General features: G+C 44.3%; 1 protein-coding gene across 1 annotated transcript in view; it reads left to right on the forward strand.

Annotated features, from left to right (window-relative positions):
• Positions 1-22,695, forward strand: part of USP33 (ubiquitin specific peptidase 33) — a 116,342-nt gene that overhangs the window by 19,532 nt on the left and 74,115 nt on the right. The window contains exon 2 of the mRNA XM_040360660.1: positions 17,146-17,249. Coding sequence (XP_040216594.1) covers positions 17,169-17,249 — 81 coding nt within the window. The 5' untranslated portion in view covers positions 17,146-17,168. The remainder of the gene's footprint in view (positions 1-17,145; positions 17,250-22,695) is intronic.

Raw genomic sequence — 22,695 nt, forward strand, 5'->3', positions numbered from 1 at the left:
AGCCCGACCAAATGGGACCCTCAATAGCGGATGATAGATGTCCGTTTACGCCCGACTACCTCCAATCCAAACAGAAGGAAATTCGTCCCCTTCCATATGGGCGGATCGGAGGGCCTATAGAGTAGCCGTGACCTGTCATCCGCCCGCTCCGCTCATTTTGGCCCACGACTGGTTACCAAGTTGCTTATATGGCCCTCGCTCTTCAAAAGGGTTGGGCACCCCTAGTTTACACCATCTCCGCATCCAGCTCACAGCAGGAGTCCATTGCGTTCCCGTTTACCGGTTTCAGGTCCGAATTTTGGGCTGAATTCGGACCAAAAGATGCAAAACACACCGGACCTGCTTCAGAGAGATCCAATCACAATCTCCTGCTATTGCATATTGGATGCGGGCAACCTGCAATGATGTGAACCCGGCCTTAATGCAGGGGTTGACAAATTTGCTTGGAATCTAGGAGCCAGCTAAAAAAGTTAGGAGCCAGAAAACGCGCCCCGTCCCGACGAGCTTGCGCGCAGAAGCGAACACATACGTGAGCAGCGCCCGCATATGTAAACGGTGTTCAAACCACACATGTGAGGTATCGCCGCGATTGGTAGAGCGAGAGCAATAATTCTAGCCTATGGAGATTTTAAAGGGTAAAAGTTTGTCGCCATTCCACGAGCGGACGTAATTTTGAAGCGTGACATGTTGGGTATCAATTTACTCGGCGTAACATTATCTTTCATAATATTACAAAAAACGGGGATAACTTTACTGTTGTCTTATTTTTTAATAAAAAAAAGTGTAATTTTTTTCCCAAAAAAGTGCGCTTGTAAGACCGCTGCGCAAATACGGCGTGACAGAAAGTATTGCAACAATCGCCATTTTATTCTCTAGGGTGTTAGGATAAAAAATATATATATAATGTTTGGGGGTTCTAATTAGAGGGAAGAAGATGGCAGTGAAAATAGTGAAAAATTACATTAGAATTGCTGTTTAACTTGTAATGCTTAACTTGTAATACCAACGGCCACCACCAGATGGCTCCAGCTTACACATCTGGTGGTAATAACTTGTAATACCAACGGCTCACCACCAGATGGCGCCAGCTCACAACAAGCCAAGTCGCCAGAACCCTATTTCTAGTGGCCATGTCGACCGGGATTTGTCGAGCCCTGCCTTAATGTGAGATCTAAGGTCTTCTTTGACCCTAGATCTTGCAATAAAGAGGTCCCGTTATGCTTATTTCTATTATAAGGGATGTTTACATTCCTTGTAATAGAAATAAAGGTGATAAAAATAAAAATGTAACGGGACAGTTTAAAAATAGAGAAAAGAAAAAAGGATTTTTTTTATTTTTACTTTTTAGCGCCCGTCCCTCTGAGCTTGCGCCCAGAAGTGAACACATATGTAAACAGTGTTCAAACCACACGTGAGGTTGGTGAGAGCAATATTTCTAGCACTAGATCTCCTCTGTAACTGTAAACGGGTAAACATTTTTAAAACGTTGCCTATGGACATTTTAAGCACCGTAGTTTGTCGACATTCCACGAGCGTGCGCAATTTTGAAGCGTGACATGTTGGGTATCTCTTTACTCGGCATAACATAATTTTTCACATTATACAAAAAATTTGGGCTAACTTTACCATGTTTTTTTTTTTTTTTGTTTGTTTGTTTTTGAAACATCGCTGCGCAAATAAAGGGTGACGTAAAATATTGAAATCACTGCCATTTTATTCTCTATGGTCTTTGCTAAAAAAATATATTTGGGGGTTGTAACTAATTTACTAGCAAAAAAATACTAATATTTAAATAACAAATGTCAAAAAAAGGCCTGGCCCTTAAGAGGTTAATTTGTTAATATCCTCTCAAACGCCACAGATAACCCCCAAAACTCAATAGTTTTGTTATATGCGTACAGATTTAAAGCGGTATTCAACCCAAAACCAAAAATGTAATATATTGCAGCTTCCCAATCATTAGATGAGGTGGCTGCCTTAGTTTTCTCTTTTTAGGCTTTCCTCTGTTTTTACCTGGTGATCTGGCCAGTAACACACCACCTGTATTAGAGTCCCCCCCCCCCCTCACTCTGGATGAAGGAGCACAGGGGGAACTTTTGGAGAGCAGCATTGTCAGTCTGTAAGGAGGGGAGTGTTGGATGTACAAGCACTTTTGAATACACTAACAGATTGAAGAGAAACTCCAACTAACATATAATTTTATATAATCAGTTACAGCAACAGTTAGTTTGTTTGCTTTTGGGATAAAGCCGAGGTTCAAACTGGGCTGCGGGAATGAAGCCGTGTGAGTTCAGGTGAACTCGCACAATCTGGCAGTCCCGATTTCGGCCACGAATACAGAGACATCTTTGTGGGTTTCTGCACAGATGTCAATGTAAATCGCGCGCCGAAATCGCAAAAAGTAGTACAGAAACTACTTTTTGAAATTGTGCAGTGTCACAGATGCAGCGTCGCACCGATTAGGACGGTGCCACTGCTGGCAAATGCCCGCCAATTTGACATGTCAAAACGCACCAGTGTGAACCAGGTCAAAGGTTTTAAGCTGATCATTGTGATCACCCTTGCCAGTAGTAAATGGTTTGTCTTATCTCTGTAACTGATACATTCTGCTTAAGAGCTTGTTCTTTTGAAAAATAGACTTACTGACTGGATCACCAGAAATTTAAGAAATAAAGCCTAAACCATTAATGAACGCAGCCATCACATCTAAGAATTGGTAAGCTGCAATAAAATGTTTGCTTTAACCGCTTGCCGACCAGCCGCCGCAGTTCTACGGCGGCAGGTCGGCTCTGCTGGGTGAGATCACGTAGTATTACGTCATCTCGCCGAGCAGCCAATAGGGGCGCCGCACGCGCCTGACACCGACGGGTGTGCCCGAGGGATGCGATCACCGCCGGGCACCCGCGATCGCTCGTTACAGAGCGAGAACCGGGAGCTGTGTGTGTAAACACACAGCTCCCGGTCCTGTCAGGGGGAGAAATGTCTGATTGTCTGTTCATACAATGTATGAACAGCGATCAGTCATTTTCCCCTAGTCAGTCCACCCCCCCCTACAGTTAGAACACACCCAGGGAACGTACTTAACCCCTTCCCCGCCCCCTAGTGTTAACCCCTTCCCTGGCAGTGGCATTTTTATAGTAATCAATGCATTTTCATAGCACTGATCGCTATAAAAATGCCAATGGTCCCAAAAATGTGTCCGAAGTGTCCACCATAATGTCGCAGTACCGATTAAAAATCGCTGATCGCCGCCATTACTAGTAAAAAAAAAAATATTAATAAAAATGCCATAAAACTATCCCCTATTTTGTAAACGCTATAACTTTTGCGCAAACCAATCAATAAACGCTTATTGCGATTTTTTTTTTTTTTTTTTTTTTTATGAAAAATATGTAGAATACGTATCGGCCTAAACTGAGGAAATTTTTTTTTTTTATATATATATTTTTTGGGGATATTTATTATAGGAAAAAGTAAAAAATATTGAATTTTTTTCAAAATTGTCGCTCTATTTTTGCTTATAGCGCAAAAACTAAAAACCGCAAAGGTGATCAAATACCACCAAAAGAAAGCTCTAAAGGCCTGGATTCTTTCCTAAATGTACATAAAATAACTGAGTACTAAGATTTGTAGGTAAAGTTGATCCGGGGTAAATCCGATTGCCTCTCGGGGGATCAGGAAGGAATTTTTTCCGCTGTAGCAAATTGGATCATGCTCTGCTGTTTTTTTTTGCCTTCCTCTGGATCAACTGTGGGTATGGAGTTGGGTGTATGGGATTGTATTGTGTTTTTTTTATTGTTTTTTTATTTTGTTTGTTTATTTTTTTGTGGTTGAACTGGATGGACTTGTGTCTTTTTTCAACCTGACTAACTAACTAACTATGTAACTATGTAACTATTTGTGGGAAAAAAAGGACACCAATTTTGTTTGGGAGCCACGTCGTACGACCGCGCAATTGTCAGTTAAAGCGAAGCAGTGCCGAATCACAAAAGTGCCTGGTCTTTGACCAGCAATATGGTCCGGGGCTGAGGGTGGATAAAGCTGAACTTCAGGCAGATATAAAAAAAGCACAGTTTAAAGTGGAGTTCCACCCATAAATGGAACTAGCCGTTTACCCGGATACCTATCGAATCCAGATATCGGCTCCCACTTCCGGGGAAAGATCGCCGCACACCCAATGCCGGCATTGAATATTTTCACAAGTACTATTAAAAATGATCCAAGGCTCGGTTCACACTGGTGCGATGCGGAAACACTGCAAATTTAGCGTGGGTTCCCACATCGCACCTAAGTCGCCGGCGGTTCACGCCGCCCTATGCAAGCCGCTGGGCGTGTCAATACAAAGTTAATGACACCCCCAGATTGGTTCGCAGATCACAGTGTGAACACCCATGCGATCCGATTCTGGTGCGGCCAAAAAAAGGTTCCTGCACGGGTTTGGTCTAAATGCGATACAAATTCAGCCATACAGTTTTTATGGATGAATTCGCATCACACAGACATTATTTATGTGATCTGCACAGCAATGCGGTGCGAATCGCATGCGATGTCTGATGCCCATACAAAATGAATGGATTCAAATCACGCTGCAAAGAATCGCATGCAATTTGAACATGAATGCAGTGCTATTCCTGCACTGCTCGTGTGTGAACCCAGGCTGAAATCAATGTGACAATCCTGGGTTCACATGGGAGCGGTGCTGAAAACCGCATGCGATTTGGATAGGATTCGCACTACATTTCTGTTCAAATAGCATGCGATTTTTTTTTTTTTGTAGTGTAATTTGAGCCCATTCATTATGTATGGGCACAAATCGCACCGCACGGTAACTGTACTCAGAATTGGTGAGTACTTGACCAAAATAGTACAATTTCATGGTGTATTGGAGGAGGTTTGATGTACTTTGGAATAATTGTTAATTTGTTGCAGATTATCCTCCTATATAATAATATACTGTGTTGCCAAGAGGCCCGGACTTTGTGACAATCCAGTAATTTAATATTTTTGGGGGTTTGCAGACAATGTAGAGATCACAGTGCGGATTGGCCTGTGTATCCCTGTACATTATTGATGACCTATTGGTCTTCTGCCAGCTACGTGCTGACGGGGGAGTCCGGGCCTTCCTGTGGTCAGCGGCTTCCAAGCAGTCCACTCAATCTTTCTGGATCTCACACACGTCATTGGCATAGTGTTATTTGCTCCTTAATCGCCTGCATTTTTTATAGTAATAACTTACATTTATATTGTTTTTTTCCCCCTTAGATTTACTTTTGGATGGTGTTGAACACATTTCATCATTTATGAAGAAATCAGCTTTAGGCAATTAAATAAGAAGCGGATCTTCCCTTTCAGGTGGAGCTCCTCTTTTAAGTATATGTTGATGGGAAAAGCACATGTTCACTTTAATAACATTGGAAAGAAAAACACAGACATACTATTAGGTAGATTCAGGTAGGAGAGCCTAAACTTGCGGCAGCGTAGCTTAGCGTGTTTAGGCTACGCCGCCGTAAGTTAGCTAGGCAAGTACATGATTCTCAATGTACTTGCCTGCTAATATACGGCGGCGTAGCCTAAAGCGGGCGGGCGTAAGGGCGCCTAATTCAAATGTGTGGAAGGGGGGCGTGTTTTATGTTAATGAGGCTTGACCTCACGTTTTTTACGTTTTGTTGTTTCTGCGCATGCGCCGGGCGCCTACATTTCCCAGTGTGCATTGCGGCTAAGTACGCCGCACGGGCCTATTGATTTTGACGTGGACGTAAACAACGTAAATCCCGATTCATGGACGACTTAGGCAAACGACGTAAAAAATGCGAATTTCGACGCGGGAACGGCGGCCATACTTGACATTACTATTCCAATATGGCCTAGCTCTAACTTTACGCGGCCTATCTCTTACATAAACGGTGTAAAAGTACTGCGTCGGCCGGGCGTACGTTTGTGAATCGGCGTATCTACTAATTTGCATAATCTACGCCGACCGCAATGGAAGCGCCACCTAGCGGCCATCCGAAATATTGCAATCTAAGATAGGACGGCGCAAGCAGTCGTGTCTTAGATATGTTTAAGCGTATCTCTGTTTGAGCATACGCTTAAACATAAGTCGGCGTAGATTCTGAGTTAGGTCGGCTTATCTACTGATAAGCCGGCCTAACTCTTTCTGAATCTAGCTATATGTCTGTGTATTCTTTCCAATATTGTGAACATGTGCCTTTCCTATCAACATATACTTAAAGCGGGCCTCCGCCTGAAAAGGGGAAGCTCCGCTTGTCTGCCACCCCCTCCCCTGTCTGCTGCCACATTTGGTACCTTTTGGAGGGGAGGGGGTAACTGGTTTTGACAGGTTCCTTTCTCCCACTTCTGGCTTGCTTTGCCATGGTGAAGTGAGCCAGTTATTTTTTCCCACAGGAGCTTGCAAAGCATTGCACCCGCCATCCGTGGATTGTGGGTTTAATGTCAGGGCACACTCTTCCTCAGTTCTCTGCCCGTACCTCCATACAGGCTTTTAGTTAAATAGCTGAAGTAAGTGTCAATGGCCTCTGTGGTGTGCTGATTACAGCACTCGTGTTCCAATGGCAACTACAAGTCTGTCTGCCGTAGTGGCAGACAGGAATTGTAGTTTATTCATTCACAGATCCCTGTGAATGAATGGCACGGCTGTGCAGGGCTTCACAAGTATTTTAACCTGAATGACGGCTACAATGCGGTCGTCTAGTTCTGGGAGGCCGTGATCTGACGGCGTCCCATGATCGCGCCTGCTGCTGGGACACTGCTAATCACAGATTGAGGTAAAGAGCCAATCAGCAGCTCTTTACCATGTGATCATCTGTGTCCTTTCACAGCTGATCAAGGAGGTAAACAAATGGCGTCATTCCTAAAAGGGACATCTACACTGATAATCAAGGCACTGATTATTAGTGTCCTGATTATATGTGCCCACCAGTGCTGCCAATCTGTGCTTCCCATCAGTGTCGGTGCCCATCAGTGGATCATATTGGTGAAGAAGAAAAATTACCTGTTTGCAAAATTTTATTATTATTACTATGAAAACTTTTTTTTTCCGTTTATTTAGCAAAAAATAAAAAACCCAGTGGTGATTAAAGCGGTTGTAAAAAAATAAAATAAAAACCTGCAAGACAAAGGCATAATGAGCTAGTATGACTAGCATACTAGCTCATTATTGTGTACTAGTTACCTTAGATCGAAGCCATCCTCGTCTTCCCCTCCAGCCGCAGCCATCTCTCCTGGAGGTTACTTTTGGGTATCACCGCTCCGCTGCTGTGATTGGTCGGAGCGGCGGTGACGTCATTCCCGCGTGCGGAACCGGCACTTTCCGGCGTATTTCCATTCAGGGCCCGGCGCGCTCAGTCTATAATGTACAAGGAGGGACAAGCTGTGGAAATTGACTAACTGAAGAAGAAAATGTGCTAGAAAGTTTAAAGGCGCATTGATTAGGACAGGTTCTAAGTGAATCCCCTCCTCCCAATAGTCCAATAGACACGAGCGTGCATTTACACCCGAGCAGAACATATTCCTAGTGATTTTTTCTGCTACATATTTTTGGTAAAAAAAAATCCCAAAAGGCGTATATTGATTTGGTTTACATCAGGGCTCGACAAAATCCGGGCTCACACATACTTACATATGTGTTTGTTTCTGGCTCCTAACTTTTTTAGCTGGCTCCTAGATTCCAAGCAAATTTGTCAAACCCTGGTTTCCATGAACGTTATATTGCTTACAAACTATGGGATACATTTATGAAATTTTTATTTGTTTACTTTTTTTTTACTAGTAATGGCGTGAGCAGACTGCCATATTGCGGCGGTCAATTGGACACTAACTGACATTTTGCGGGAACCAGTGACACTAATACAGAGATCAGTGCTAAAAAATATGCACTGTCACTGTTCTAATGACACTGGCTGGGAAGTGGTTAAACATAAGGGCCAAAAAAGTGTTAACTGTGTGCCTAGCCAGTGTTTGTGTACTCTGTCCTGCTTTTACTAGAGTACAGGTGTCAAACACAAGGCCCTTCAGGCCATTTTATGTGGCCCTCGCATCCCTACTTTCTGCTTTCAAGCAATTCATCCAGCTTCTTCCCAGCATAAGGAAAGGGGGGTGCACTGTGTTTGTAAGGGAGAGTGGAGGACTCAACTTCTGATGGTGAGGTGGCTCTTGACATCTAATGTAAGGGGAGGGGATGCGCCTTATAGATACAACCGGCCCTTTTGAGAACAATCATAATGCTGATGCAGCCCACGATAAAATTGGGTTTAACACTCCTGTACTAGAGGAAGAGATGGATTCTAGTCCCTGCTTTGCAGGAACACAGAATCCATCCATTCCCTCCTGTCAGAACGGAGATCTGCCTTGTTTACGTAGACAGATCCACGTTCTGTGTGGTTTACCGATGATTGGCGGGTGCCGGAGGACATCGAGTGCCTGGCACCTGCAGATCGGCTTCTGCTGTGAATAATCACAGCAGAAGCAGCCCAACAGTGGCACACGCATGCCCCCTGCAGGTGGAAATGCAGGATCCTGTGCAGAGCTGCCGCTGTGTTGCAGTAAAAAAAAAATGGTGGTAGTTTGAGGGAGAATACAAATGTGAACAGGCCGATAAAAGTAATGGGATTGTCCATGTTGAACATAGTCAGGTGTAGACATACAAGGTGAGAATGGCGGCTTATCCATTCACCTTTACTTTGCTACATTTTTCTTTTCTGGAGTATTTCTCCGCGTCTTGTCTCTGTCATTAGACTGGAATTCATTGACTGCTCACGTTCTTAATGAGAGGCTTTGGGCTGTTTAACATGAAAAATACACTTTAATTCTTGGCAACCAATCCCCTTGTAGCTGGTTCTAGGACAGGACTCTCGGGGCTCAGGTTTTAATTAAATGTGTATTTTCTTTTAATCATTTTGCTTCACGCCGGGAAATCCTCTTTTGGACTTTGTCTTTTGGTCTGTGCCTACTTCTGTAAGGTTTGTTTAATGTGTCGCTGAATTCTTTTTTGTTTTTGACCCTTAAAATGACAGGTAGGCTTGGGCTCCTCACCAACAAAGCACAGCTGGAGGTTTGAGGCTCTGCCTTAGAGCCCTTTCACACTGGTGCGTTTTTGCGGTAAAAATTGCGCTATTAAAACGCTCATAAAATTCTCCAAAAACGCCCCCTCCATTGAAATAAATTGAAAACACTGTAAAAACACGGTAAAAACGATGTGTTTTACCGCTATTTTAACGCTCCGCTATAGGCGTTTCCAGTGTGAAAGGGCTCTTACAGGGAGATCACAAAATGTCAATTTTATTTTTATTTAAAGTATAAATGTAAACAAAAGAAAGGCAACACATCTGTATATAGATATGAAAAAAAATTATACTGTATTTATCGGGGTATAGCGCGCACCCCTAAAGTTGCCCCGAATTCCTGTGGAAAATAGTTTTTTTGTACTTACAGTTTTGGTGTCTTGCGCGGCGTCCATCGGCAGCCTCGTCGGGTCCGGCGTCCGTCTGCGGCTTCGGGTGTCCTCTTCGTCGGGTCCGGCGTCCTTCTGCGGCGTCCTCCCCGCTCGTTTCCCGCGCCGAGTTTGAATACTGCGCCGACATATACAGAGCGCAGTACACTCGTGTATCGTCGGGCAGGCTCGGCAACTCTCGCGCTGATGTCCTGTACGTCCAGGACATCAGCGCGAGAGGACCCGATAATACACAAGTGTACTGCGCTCGGTATATGTCAGCGCAGTATTCAAACTCGGCGCGGGTATCGGCGTATACCACGCACCCACGATTTTGCCCTGATTTTCAGGGCAAAAAAGTGCGCGGTATACGCCAATAAATACGGTACCTTTTTTTTTTTTTTTTTTTTTTTTTTTTTTTTTTCTTTCTTTCTTTCTTTGTTTTTTCGACATTTTTTTTCTTTTCTTTAATTTTTTTTATAAGCGATCACATTCCCTCTGTTCTCAGCTGCATAAGAAGGGGGGGGGGGGAGACAGTGGATTCTGAGACAAGTTTTCTCCACTGTAAAAATGCTCTAACGTCAAAAAATGCTGATAAACACTCACACACGGCTTGCCAGCATTTTACATTTTTAAACCATTGAAAAAAAAAAACGCAAAAAAAAGTGCTATTGCAAAAAACGTTAAATTCACTGCAAAACTACTGGTGTTTTTTATAGCTTTATTTTAACGTCCAGTGTGCATGGGGCCTAGCGAAAAGGTCTAGGAAACGCAAACTTTCAGTAAAAAAAACAGGGGCAAACAAAATGCAATAAACTACCCAAAAGGTTTGTTGTTTTATTTTGTAAATGGGTTCCTTTAAGCTAGTTTCCCTTCCAAATGTTTTTTTTTCTTTGTCTGAATTTCTCACTTCCTGTTTCTCCTCAGTAAGCTTGTCCCCATCATCCGAGCCGTTCTGGCTGGGGGTTAGTCAGCCAGCACAGCTTACTGAGGAGGAACAGGAAGTGAGAAATTCAGACAAAGAAAAAAAAAAAAATTTTTAGAAGGGAAATCGAAGGAATAGTTAAAGGGGTTGTAAAGGTAAATGTTGATGCATTAAGGTGAAATAACATCCGACGGTACCGCACCCCCACCCCCGAACCCCCGTTTTACTTACCTCACCCCTCGAAAGTCCCGCACTCGTCCCCGTGATCCTCTTCGGTTCACAGCCTGGCTGTTGATTGGCTAGGCTGGACGGATTGATAGCAGTGCAGCCATTGGCTGGCGCTGCCGTCAATCACATCCGATGACGAGGCGCGCCGGAGGGCGGGGCCGAGTGATACAGTGAGCGGCTATGGCCCCCGCTGTATCACAGGAGCGCACCCGCAATTACTCACCACCATGCGAGCTCTCGCATTACTGTGGTCAGTACTTGTGGGGAGGACCAGAGACAGCCGCCAAGGGACCCCAGAAGACGTGGACCGGGGCCACTCTGTGCAAAACTAACTGCACAGTGGAGGTAAGTATAACATGTTTGTTATTTTAATGGGAAAAAAACATTTTCCTTTACTAAGCCTTTAAGTCAGGGATCCTCAAACTACGGCCCTCCAGCTGTTGTAGAACTACACATCCCATGAGGCATTGTAACACACTGACATTCACAGACATTACTAGGCATGATGGGAATTGTAGTTCCTGAACAACTGGAGGGCCATAGTTTGAAGACCCATGCTTTAAAGCGGTGGTTCCCCTAAAAATAAAATGTTGACATCGCATTTAGCAAATAAATTACAGTTAGAATCGGCTTGTTTTATTTAAAAAATACCTCCGTACGTATCGTTTCCATTATTCGGTCCCACCGCCACTTCCGGGTACGATGCAGGCGGTGGGCGTTCCTAATTGATTGACAGGCATCCGAACGACGCATCCATCGCGTCACGAGATGCCGAAAAAAGCCGAACGTCGGTGCGGCTCTATACGGCGCATGCGCACCGACGTTCGGCTTTTTTCGGCATCTCGTGACGCGATGGATGCGTCGTTCGGATGCCTGTCAATCAATTAGGAACGCCCACCGCCTGCATCGTACCCGGAAGTGGCGGTGGGACCGAATAATGGAAACGATACGTACGGAGGTATTTTTTAAATAAAACAAGCCGATTCTAACTGTAATTTATTTGCTAAATGCGATGTCAACATTTTATTTTTAGGGGAACCACCGCTTTAAGTGAACCATCAATGCACTAGCTTAAAGGAACATATTGAGAAAATTAAAAACAAACCTTTTCAACCCCTTGAACTTTTTTTTTTTAATTTTTTTTTTTAAATGTGATGATTTTTAGGTGACAGTTTCTCTTTAAGGAGGCATCCATGGTCTAAAAGACCCAATATGTCTTCTCTGGACTCCGCTGAGTGTGATGCAATGTAGATTGCATTGCAGTACATTCCCTTATGGCTATGGTAGCCAGGCACACTGAGAGCCTGACCTGTAAATGACTTCCTAGGCATCGCTTTTTGGGTCACAGCAAGAAGGGGAGGGAAGTGAATGCGTGTCCGCTCTTCTCCCCTTCACCCGCCAGCACACGCCATTTTTGCCCTGGGCTCGCAAATGGGCAAGTGGAGGCTGGAATACATGGTCGGGGGTGCTGGTACCAGGGTGGGTGTGCGTGAGCAATAGGGCAGCAGCGCCCCAAATGCATCCACCTGACAGGTAGGAGCCTGCCTGTCTGTTTTACACACACACACAATCCCCATGGCTGCAGCCACCAGATTGTGTGTGTACCCCCCCCCCCCACTCTCAGATCCGTATGAGATGTACGGACCTGGCAGCGAAAGTTATTGTAAACCTCTGAACTGAAAAATTAACAAATCATATCCTTCTATAGTGTGTACCTGCCTCAATCCAAAGCACCCAGTGAGATTTCTGTCTCCTCTCTCATTCTCATGCTGTGTAAATTCTGGACTTTGAACGGACGTAGAAGAGAGGGGGCTGCAGATAAAAGGATACAACTTGTGTTGGTGGATTTGTTTGATCTCTGTGTATCACCTGAGGCCAGTCACTTCAGTCTGTGTATGTAAGGGATTACAACCACTTTACATTTCTGATAATAGTACTATTTCTGGCCACTGTAAAGCTACTTATGATGACAGTCACTGGATTAGGCAATGATCACACATGTAATGTACGTTTCCTGCACATGACCATTGGCTGGCCGGTGTCACACAGAACAGTCATCCAGGCAGGTTTGAGAACCTGTTATGATAATTGCCTCTTCTCTATATAAAGCATCTAATGGCTTTGCCCTCCACTGCCAAGTGTTCATATCTATACAGCTAATCACAAGGAGCCGTTTTCTAACACATTGTATAGCGATTGTATGGGCAGAGATTGTTGGTGGGGAGTGATAGGACTACTTCCATAGACTCTGATCTTTGAATTTGGAATGTGAAATGATCTGTTGATTACCAGTATATCGCTGCTTTGTTTTGTGTGTGTGTGTGTTGGTTGGATACCGATGTATCAGAAGTGTTAACCACTTGCCTAAAAGGCACGTTCTAACCGATCTTTGGTGGCCAGGGATAAAGGGCGTTTTACGCACTATTCCCAGGCCAACAAATGTGGTAGACTTTTAGCGAATGCCCTTCACCCAAGGCAGGCCAAGAGGCACATCTCCTTTATTACCTCACATGACAAGGGTAAACTGTCGTCTAACTCCGCTATCGCGGAGGAGTTCCGACAGTACTACTCAGATCTTTATAATCTCCCTCCTCAGGCCCCCTTATCCCCGCCTCAGTCGAGAGACCCCCCGAGTGACGTATCGTCCTACGTCGGGGAAACCGCTCTCCCGCCAATCCCGGCTTCCAAGGCCGAAGAACTTGAAACACCTTTGACGCATCTTGATTTCCAATCGGCCATCAAGAAACTTAAAAATGGTAAGAGCCCGGGCCCCGATGGGTTCACTCCCCGTTTCTATAAGACGTTTGCGTCCCAGCTGGCCCCACTCCTTGCAAAAGCTTTCAACTCTATTGACGGTCAATGCTCCCCCTCTACCAATCTCCTCTTAGCCCAGATAGTAGTCCTCCCTAAACCCGGTAAAGACCACTCCCAATGTTCCAACTATAGGCCGATTTCTCTTTTGAACATCGACCTGAAACTTTTTGCAAAGATCCTTTCCGACCGCCTTTCGCCGCTACTTCCCGACGTTATACACGGGGACCAAGTGGGATTCGTCATGCTGGCCATTCTTATTTTCTACCCTCACCCAAATAGGGCTAGGCCCGAAGATGCTCTCCCGTATCATGTCCCTGTATACCACTCCTTCCGCCACTATCTTAGTGAACAGTATTGATTTAAGAATGGTACTAGGCAAGGTTGCCCCCTGTCCCCTCTCCTCTTCGCTCTGGTAATAGAACACCTAGCTTAAGCACTCAGAGCGAACCCAAGCATACGCGGTATACAAACACCCTCATCTCACTGTAAACTTTCCTTAAAGCGGACGATTTGCTCCTTTATGTCACTCAACCCCACACCAGCCTCCCGTCCATACTGTCGGAGCTTACTAGGTTCGGTAGACTCAGTAATTATAAGCTTAATCTGTCCAAAACGTCTCTCTCCCGCAGTCGATCCTTACCACCCTTAAATCCAACTTTTCCTTCCAGTGGCAGAAAAGATCCATCTCCTACCTGGAAACTGCCATCCCTTGTCGGAGGTTTATGCACTAAACTATAGCCCACTGTTAGCTAAACTTAGGCGCTTAACGGATGACCGCATGGATCTACCGGTGACATGGTTCGGACGACGCTAAAAATGGATATTTTACCCAAAGCCTTATACTTTTTCCAAGCACTCCCGATAGCTCTTCCGTCTGCCTTTTTTCGCACCCTACGCTCTATGGCTATCCAGTATGTCTGGAAAGGGAACCGCCCTAGACTGAAACACAAGCTCCTGTGCTCTCCTACCACCATCGGCGGGACGGGTCTACCAGATTTTGAGATTTATCATGTGTCGGCGGGGCTTTCTCGGATTCTGGAGTGGTTCCCTCACCCGTTAAAGAAAATATCCACACTGGTTGAACAAGACCTGTCACCGGTTGATGTTCGGGCCCTTCTCTGGGGGCATGCTGGGTCCCACCACTCTCTCTCAGAGCTATCTCCCCTCACTAAAGATGCCCTGATCATCTGGTACTGGAAGAAGGAGGTATACTCTCTCTCAACTGACCCAGGCCCTTTAACCCCATTGTTTGACAACCCCGCCCTCCCGGAGAGCAGATTGACCCAGGTCATAGACGACTATGATAGGGCTTCCTGGCCCACCGCACAACGTTTTGTGAACCCTTCCTCTGGATCCTTAGCAATTTTCACGACCGCTTGACTAACTTGGCTCACTCGTATTCACCTGGCAACCTACTGTAGGTCGCTTCATGATTCTGGACAGGTCCACAGACCCCTGACGAGTTTCGAGCAACTTTGCTCACTCTCAACTACCCCGCGACACACTCTTTCACTGATTTACAAGATGATTCTAGATAATACCCATGACTCCCTTCCCAGGCTTACTGCAGCTTGATCGGAGGACCTAGGAAGAGATATTAGCGAGGCAGAATGGCGCAAAGCCTTTCTTTACACCCACAAATCCTCCATCTCGAGCTATGCTCAGGAAAAGAACTACAAAGTAATATCTAGATGGTATCGTGTTCCGGTCGCCCTCAGGGTCATGTTTGCATCTGCTTCCGACTCTTGCTGGAGATGCACACTTGCTACAGGTACGTACTATCATATTTGGTGGGATTGTGACGTAATTCGCCCCTTCTGGAACTAAATTTTTCAAATATACTCAGACCTCTATGAGAAGCCCCTCGCCCCCTCTCCCTCGATAGCACTCCTGTCCATTCTCCCAGGCTCTATCAAATTTCAAAAACACACCCTTCTGAAATTTTGCCTTAGCGCTGGTAGACAGCTGATTTTCAGACACTGGAAGTCTTCCGCCCCCCCCCCATCCGTAGCCGAGTGGGTAGGCGAAATGAACAACATCATGCTTATGGAAGAGCTACAAGCCAAGTCCCTTGACGTTTATGCCAAGTTCTCCTTCACTTGGAGTGTTTGGAGGCATTACTCTACCTCTGATAGACTTAAGGCCAAGCTTGGTACAGCCGGAACCCCGAAACCCCTGTAGACCCCGAGCCTAATACTCTACCTTTCTACCTCCCCTACTCGTATGCCTTAGACTACTGTTCTCTGGAAAAGGGCGGAGCATGCCGCCTCCCCCCACCCCTCCCTTCTTTCTCTCTATACCTCTCTCTTCTCTGTCTACTTGCCCTTCATCGGGGCCCTCCACCTTAGCCATACCACTTTATCATTGGTTACCCACTACCAGTTAGTCGTGTTCACCAGTCGAGACCACTGGTACAACTGTAAATCTTTCACTGTTATGTTACTCCCTGCACTTCTGCCTCCAGTTGTCTTCTTTTAATTTCTCCTGCCTCCCTGGTTCCTGGCCGCAGCAGGCTCTCAATGGGGCGGCCAGACAAGGGATAGCTCCGGCCAGACATAGGTGTGCAGTGCATTTCCCTGTCTGTACCACCACAGTGCCTATAGATTATTCACTTGTACACGCTTGTTTATCAGGTATAGCTATGTGTATGTGTTATACTGTACTGATCGGGTTGCCCTTTGTTTCGCTCCTGATCAGATGTTTTCTGTTCTGTATTATACCTGTCAAAAAATTTCTAATAAATACTTATTGAACCTAAAAGGCACGTTCTCCCTCTTCCTGCCCAGGCCAGTTTTCAGCTTTCAGTGCTGTTGCATTTTGTCAGACAACATTTTTATCGTTTTTTCCAGTTAGTAGTAGTCGCATTCAACTGGAGTTGTTCTTTTATTTGGAAGATGGTTTGTAGCTTATCCAAGCCACTTCTTCAGTTTCTAATGAGCGTCGGGAAAGAAATTACTCCAGCATTTATATGTACATAGGTAGCACCAACACCTTGATACAATTCTAAACCAGTGTAGTGCTATAGCAAAAATTAATTATAAAAATGTGCAGATGGCAGGTAAACTCATACAAAATACCCCATGGTATGTAGTGCAAAAACACCACTTTTCACTGGGAGGGCGCATGGATGTCCTCCTGTTTCAGTGGTTATACCGGAAACTGAATGAGCACTGGAATATAATGGTCAATGACGCTTAGATCACTCCAGGAGGATATCGGTTCTCGCCAGCCAGCAATTTGATCATCAAAACGGGGTAAGATGTCGTCAGAGAAATGGGTCTCCCAAGCCTCCACTATGCCATTGCCCATACCCGTTGATCAAGAAACTGTTCAAATGTCACACCACAATAAAAGGAAGAAAAAGATCAGCAATTAAAAGCAAAAATGTATTGGGCATATCATAGTAGGAGAATATGTAGCACTTCTAACATGTAAAAACATCCATCTGCTGGAGAAACAAAAATGCATGCGATCAGTTGCACATGTGTGGTTGGCGTGTGTCCCAACTCCTCCCTACGTGTTTCGTCATCACACGTTGTTACCACACAGTTATATAGAGGAACGCATAGGGATACAATCACCATGTCATGGATCAAGCCAGATGTTGATTGTCCAAGAACAGGATAGGAGGTGTGAAAGTTGTGGAACATCACAGACAGTCTTAACAGAGTATGATAAAAACTCTTCTGTCTTGTCCAATGTTTAATAATATTCTCTCTTTATATTGCAGATTGAGAGGCTGTGGACTCTAAAATGACCTCGCTGGCATGTGAATGTCCCCATTTAGAATCTCTGGGTGAGGTGACCAAAGAAGAACTAATTCAGAAGTCACACGTAAGTGTATTCTGGCCGGGGGCATCATAGGGGAATGTTCAAAAATATATATCCATGGGATGATTGGGTATTTTCTTTTTTTGTGTATATGGTTGCTTAATGTTCTTGTGCTTTTTTCTGTGTCCAGTAGCACATACTGTTCTTTTTGCTACTTTGCTTGGTAAATATTTAGCAGAAGTGCCTGCATTGCAGTGTGGGAGCCGGTTCAGTGTTCTGCATTAATAAATTCTCCACGTCACGATCTACAAAAGTAGATTTAGGCTGTACCTGAAGTCCTTCAATTTTATCATTAAAAAGGAAACCTTGAGTTCTAATCAGCAGACTTTGCCAAGGTTGCATGCATGTAGAAGTATTTCCTCACTCTCCCTTCCCCCAGTGATGAGACTATACATTGTAACACTAGCAAGTCACCGGGTGAGAGGTTGCAGCAGGCGCTCATTGCTGTCAGACATTTTTGAACACAACCAGGAACTGAACAGGCACCAGGATTTACAGGGTTGTCATCTCTGAGCCATGCCATGCACTCAAAATGTAGACCACAGCTTACTTTTTGGGGGGAAAGTCCGCTGTATAGCTCCTGGATTTTATTCATCCCTGAATTAAAGAGCACTTTCCAATACAAGTTCAATGTATTGTGTAATGATGTCACTGCATACTAGGGCCGAAACAACTAATCGATTATGAAATTCATCGAATTACAATTTTCATAATCGATTAATCGTCCAGTAACATAATGGGGTTAAAAAAAAGAAAATTAACCCTTTATAGTACAAAAAAGCAAATCGCTACTGTAAATATTACTTTCACTGTCCCACAGTAAAACAAATGAACCCCTAAGACCCGGTTCACACTGGGGCGACTCGTCAGGCGACGCAGCCGCCTGACAAGTCGCGTCCCATTCTAGTGAATAGAACCGTTCTAATAGGAGCGACGCAAGGTTCTTGTACTACTTCGGGGGCAACTCGGGGCGACCTGCATTGACTTCTATACAGAAGTCATTTTGCAAGTCGCCTTAGATGTCATCTTCATGTCGCCTGACCGAGTCGCCCCCGAAGTCGTGCCGCCCCTGTGTGAACCGGCTCTTACAGTAGCAATTATTTGCTCTTTTTGTACTTTTATTTTAGTTTTTTTTAACCCTATTATGTTACTAAACATTTCAGGCCGGGTTCACACCTCCTGTTTTTTGGTGCTTTTTGCAGAAACACACTACAGTTCATTTACATGTTTTCCTATGGGACACATTCACATCCATGATTTTTTTTCAGCTGCTGCGTATTTGGAAAGGGCAAGGACTTTTTAACGCAAAACGGTGCTTTTTTGTTTCTTTTGGTTCAATATACTTCAATGGAGAAGTTGCAGAAAAGCATGTAATGTGTTTTTTGCAGCAATTTGTGTTTTGTAATCTGTCCAACAAGCAATTGGCCCAAAAAAAAAAATGCAATTTTTTTTGTTTTTTTTAAAGGCAATTATCCGATTAATCGGCCAACTAATCGATTATGAAAATAATCGTTAGTTGCAGCCCTACTGCATACATAGTATGATCTTACAGTGATAATACAAGGACTGTGCTAAAAGTAATTCAAACATTGGTATATCTTTTTTTTTTTTTTTTTTTTATTACATAGGTCAATCAAATTTCAAATGTTGGTAGAGTATCCCTTCCTCTATAGCATCACTTTTTTTTTCATTGCAGGTTAATAATGTATTCCAAACAGAAGCAACTTTCCGACATTGAGTTCTTGATGAATGAAGGGTGCTGGCTGTTGGACACCATTGACAAGAGCGATGTCTTCTCATTGGGAACTCAATGGTGTCCTCTCTGGAAACATCCTGTAGCCTTCTGAGGTTGTCAGACAGCCTGCACCCCTTCTTCATTGAGAACTTAATGACGACCTGTTGCTTTTGCTTGGAATACATTAATTACCTGCAATGAAACAAGAAGAAAAGTTACTATAGAGAAACGATTACTTCTTTACGGTTATCAATTTGAATGACCCCCATGTAAGTTAAAGAATATGTAAACCCAACATTTCATATTCCTGATATGTGGCTGCTGTACCATGTACTTGTATGAAAAAGTATCCTGTTCTTTCTGTATTGCTTCCTTTGTGTGAAATCCCTGGTGTTCATACCAGCCTCTCTGCTTTCATATTAAGTGAGAAGTATTGGATTTTTTTTTTATTTTATTTAGAGAGAATCATACTTACCTAGGTGGCTTTTGCATCTGTCCCCCACCCCCCAGGTCCCACACTGATAATTTAGCGATCAAATACCGCTGATCGCTCAGTTCTCACAGCTCTGTGAGCTGGTGAGTGTAACTCACCAGCTCTCTGCTCTGCCACTTCCCCCCCCCCTCCCCACTCACTCACAAAAGCGCTAGGCTGCGGAGGGGGCGGGAGCAGGCAGCTTAACTCTCAGCGGCGCGCTGAGCCGGATGTCGGTCCAGGGATATGGTTGCGATCCTTCCTGAGCCTCTAAATTTAGAGCAGTGCCTGTTCGACAGGAGCAGGCCGCTACACATGCAGTAAAGATGATACACAGAGTTCAATTTAAAATTTCCTAATCTAGGATAAGAAGTCTGTAATAGAAGTGAGCCTAGACTAATGGAAAGGAAGTGAGCCCTTAGTAGTAGGTTGGGAATTGGTAAAAGACCTTTGACCCCAAATTGTTTAATATTTATATCGGGACAATGCTTCCTCTGGCTGAGTCGCAGATCATGACATCATGCGCTTTTAACCTCAAAGAAGGGGTTAAAAATATCTGTGTTGTGGCGATTCGGAAGCACTGCCCATTCATTGCAATGGGCAGGGGCGTTTTGGGAGCACCCCCAAAGACTTTTTCTAGCATCTGGCAAGTGCACGCCTGGGGGTGAAAGCACCCATTGCAATGAATGGGAGTCAGTTTTCAGGCACTTTACAGGTGCTATTTCTAGCGCTAAAACGCCTGAAAACTGCCTCAGTGTGAAAGTGGTCTAAGGGTTTACAACCACTTTGTTCTGGGCATGGGAAGGGACGTTCCCATCGCACTGCCAGAGCACAGTCTTGTATACTGTATGTTGCTGAGGATAGATATAGTTTATTTATTGTGCCCAGTGGCCGTACATGTTAGTGTAGAAAATAGTTTGTTTGGGCCAGCTTGGTCCAAATGAACTAGTTAAAGGGAGACAGTTAAGGTGGAGATCAGCTTTATGGCAAAATATTTCCTCCAGAGCTTTAATCTTCTTATTTGCTTGTACAACATTTGTTTGGCGGTTAAAATGTGGATGTATTTGGTGTAATGTTGATGTTCTGAGATACTAAGTCACTGTTGAGCCACTGTCAAACCTTACTTCATATACAGATTTGTGCTAATATAAAAAAAAATTGATTATTATCAAATTTATTAGTGATAAAAATGCAAGCCCAAATGTGATGAAACAAGCCGGCCAGATAGCTGCAACCTGTCCTTCCGGTATTCGAGAAGCGTGCTGACATCAGCGCGCTTCTCAAATCCCAGGACGGGTTGCTTCTATCCGGCCAGCTTGTTTTTCCAGTGCGACTATATATTCTTCTTGATGTAAGTGGAATATTCTATATGCTCTAAATAAAGTTTTTACGTAAAAGACAAAGACACAAAATCCTGCGCACGGGTGGATTGTCCAACAGTTAATCAAAGTTCCACATGGAAATTTCCACAAATGTCAAAACTGGTAACAGTGGCCTTGCTGCCCTTCAGGGACGGGGAGCATCCTAACAGAAAACAAAAAGAAAAAGAAAGGCACACCAGCCTAGTATATTACCGTTGACCATTTATTAAATAGATATGATAAAATAAAACTACTCACAAAAGGAATGGTATAAAAGGCTTGTCAACAATGGTATGATGAATACCCATCGAGCCACACTCCCAGGAAGAGGGGAAGGAGGTGTGTCACTGCCGGCTAGTGACACACCTCCTTCCCCTCTATCTGGGAGTGCGGCTCGAGGGGTATTCATCATACCGTTGTTGACAAGCCTTTTATACCATTCCTTTTGTGAGTAGTTTTATTTTATCATATCTATTTAATAAATTGTCAACGGTAATATACTAGGCTGGTGCGCCTTTCTTTTTCTTCTTAAAGTTTTTAAGTATGGCAAGTTTTTCGTATTTTGGGGATCTCCTGTGATGACGTCACCTGGATAGTGGGTTTTTGTGCCCAAAGAGGTTCCTCGGACAGTTAAAGGCCCTGGCTGGGTTTAGAGCCACAAAAGTCACTGACCTTCCATGATAAGAGGTCGGTGCAAGCGGGTAAAGGAGCACTCTGCTTATGGTGGAGGTGATATATTTTTTTATCACTGGTGATTGATTATAATTTAATTTTTTTATATTGGCACAAATCTGTATATGAATGTATGATTTGGGATTGTACTATATCTCATAGTAGCGTTTACGGCTTTTTATTATTTCATTTAGATTATTAGCGCAGTTTCTACCATGTTTGATTTTTTACATGCTAGTCAGCTAATGTTTCCACAGGACTTGAGAAGGCAGTAAATGTCGTCATAGTATTCCACAGTACTTCCATAGTATATACGAACCTCCATCATAGAACCAAGAGCAATATCTCACTCCCATAGTCCTCCACCCTTAAAGAAGGGGAAGTAAAAATCATTGTTCAATACCCCAAGGAAGCAAGTGCATGTAGCACTTGGCACCATTCTGACCTGTTCTGTGGTTTCTTAGCTAGCATGGTTAAACCCCCAGCGCTGTTTAAAGCTGTATTCCAGGAATCCAGCAATTTTGCAAAAAGTGCAGTACAATTAGGTGCATGGCACCTCCATCCAGCTGTTCGAGGAGAGAAGAACACAGAACAGCTATGCCTTCCCCTCCTTCTGCCCATTCACAGAAGCCTTTGTATTTTTTTAATGAGTTGACATACACAAGCTTCTGTGAATGGGCAGAAGGAGGGGCAGACATGGCAGTTCCAGCAACTCTGCTCTTGATGGAACTGAAACCACAGTGGGCAGCATTAGCACAATAAACCTGTTGGATGTGAATATTCGAGATAAGCCTCCCAGGTGGCAGGCACCTTGTTAGGCTTAACTTAGGGTTCGACGAAACCCGGGCGCTAGGTCGCAATTGCGACTACAATTGGCGAACTGGCGCGGCACAGCTGGGTTATCCTGTCTCTCCGTGCGCCTCCACCACACGATCGTATCGGGCCACGCTGGCCGGTAATTGAGCTTTAACCATGCTGTTCAGCAGGAGATGATTATAGACAACAGACAGACACGACAGGTAGTAAAATTCAATTTCCATTGCTTTGGGCTATGATATATTCTATGAGGAGCTATGATGATTGCTTTGGCCCCACTAGTGCAGTGTCCACTTGCAGTTGAGGATCTCCTACAAGTTGGAAAGTGTATGGAGAGCTTCTGCCACTTATTACAGTCCCCTAAAGTAGCTTTAAATGACCTGATAATCATCC

The sequence above is a fragment of the Rana temporaria genome, chromosome 7 (assembly GCF_905171775.1).
Source record: "Rana temporaria chromosome 7, aRanTem1.1, whole genome shotgun sequence".
In the NCBI taxonomy this organism is placed as follows: Eukaryota; Metazoa; Chordata; class Amphibia; order Anura; family Ranidae; genus Rana; species Rana temporaria.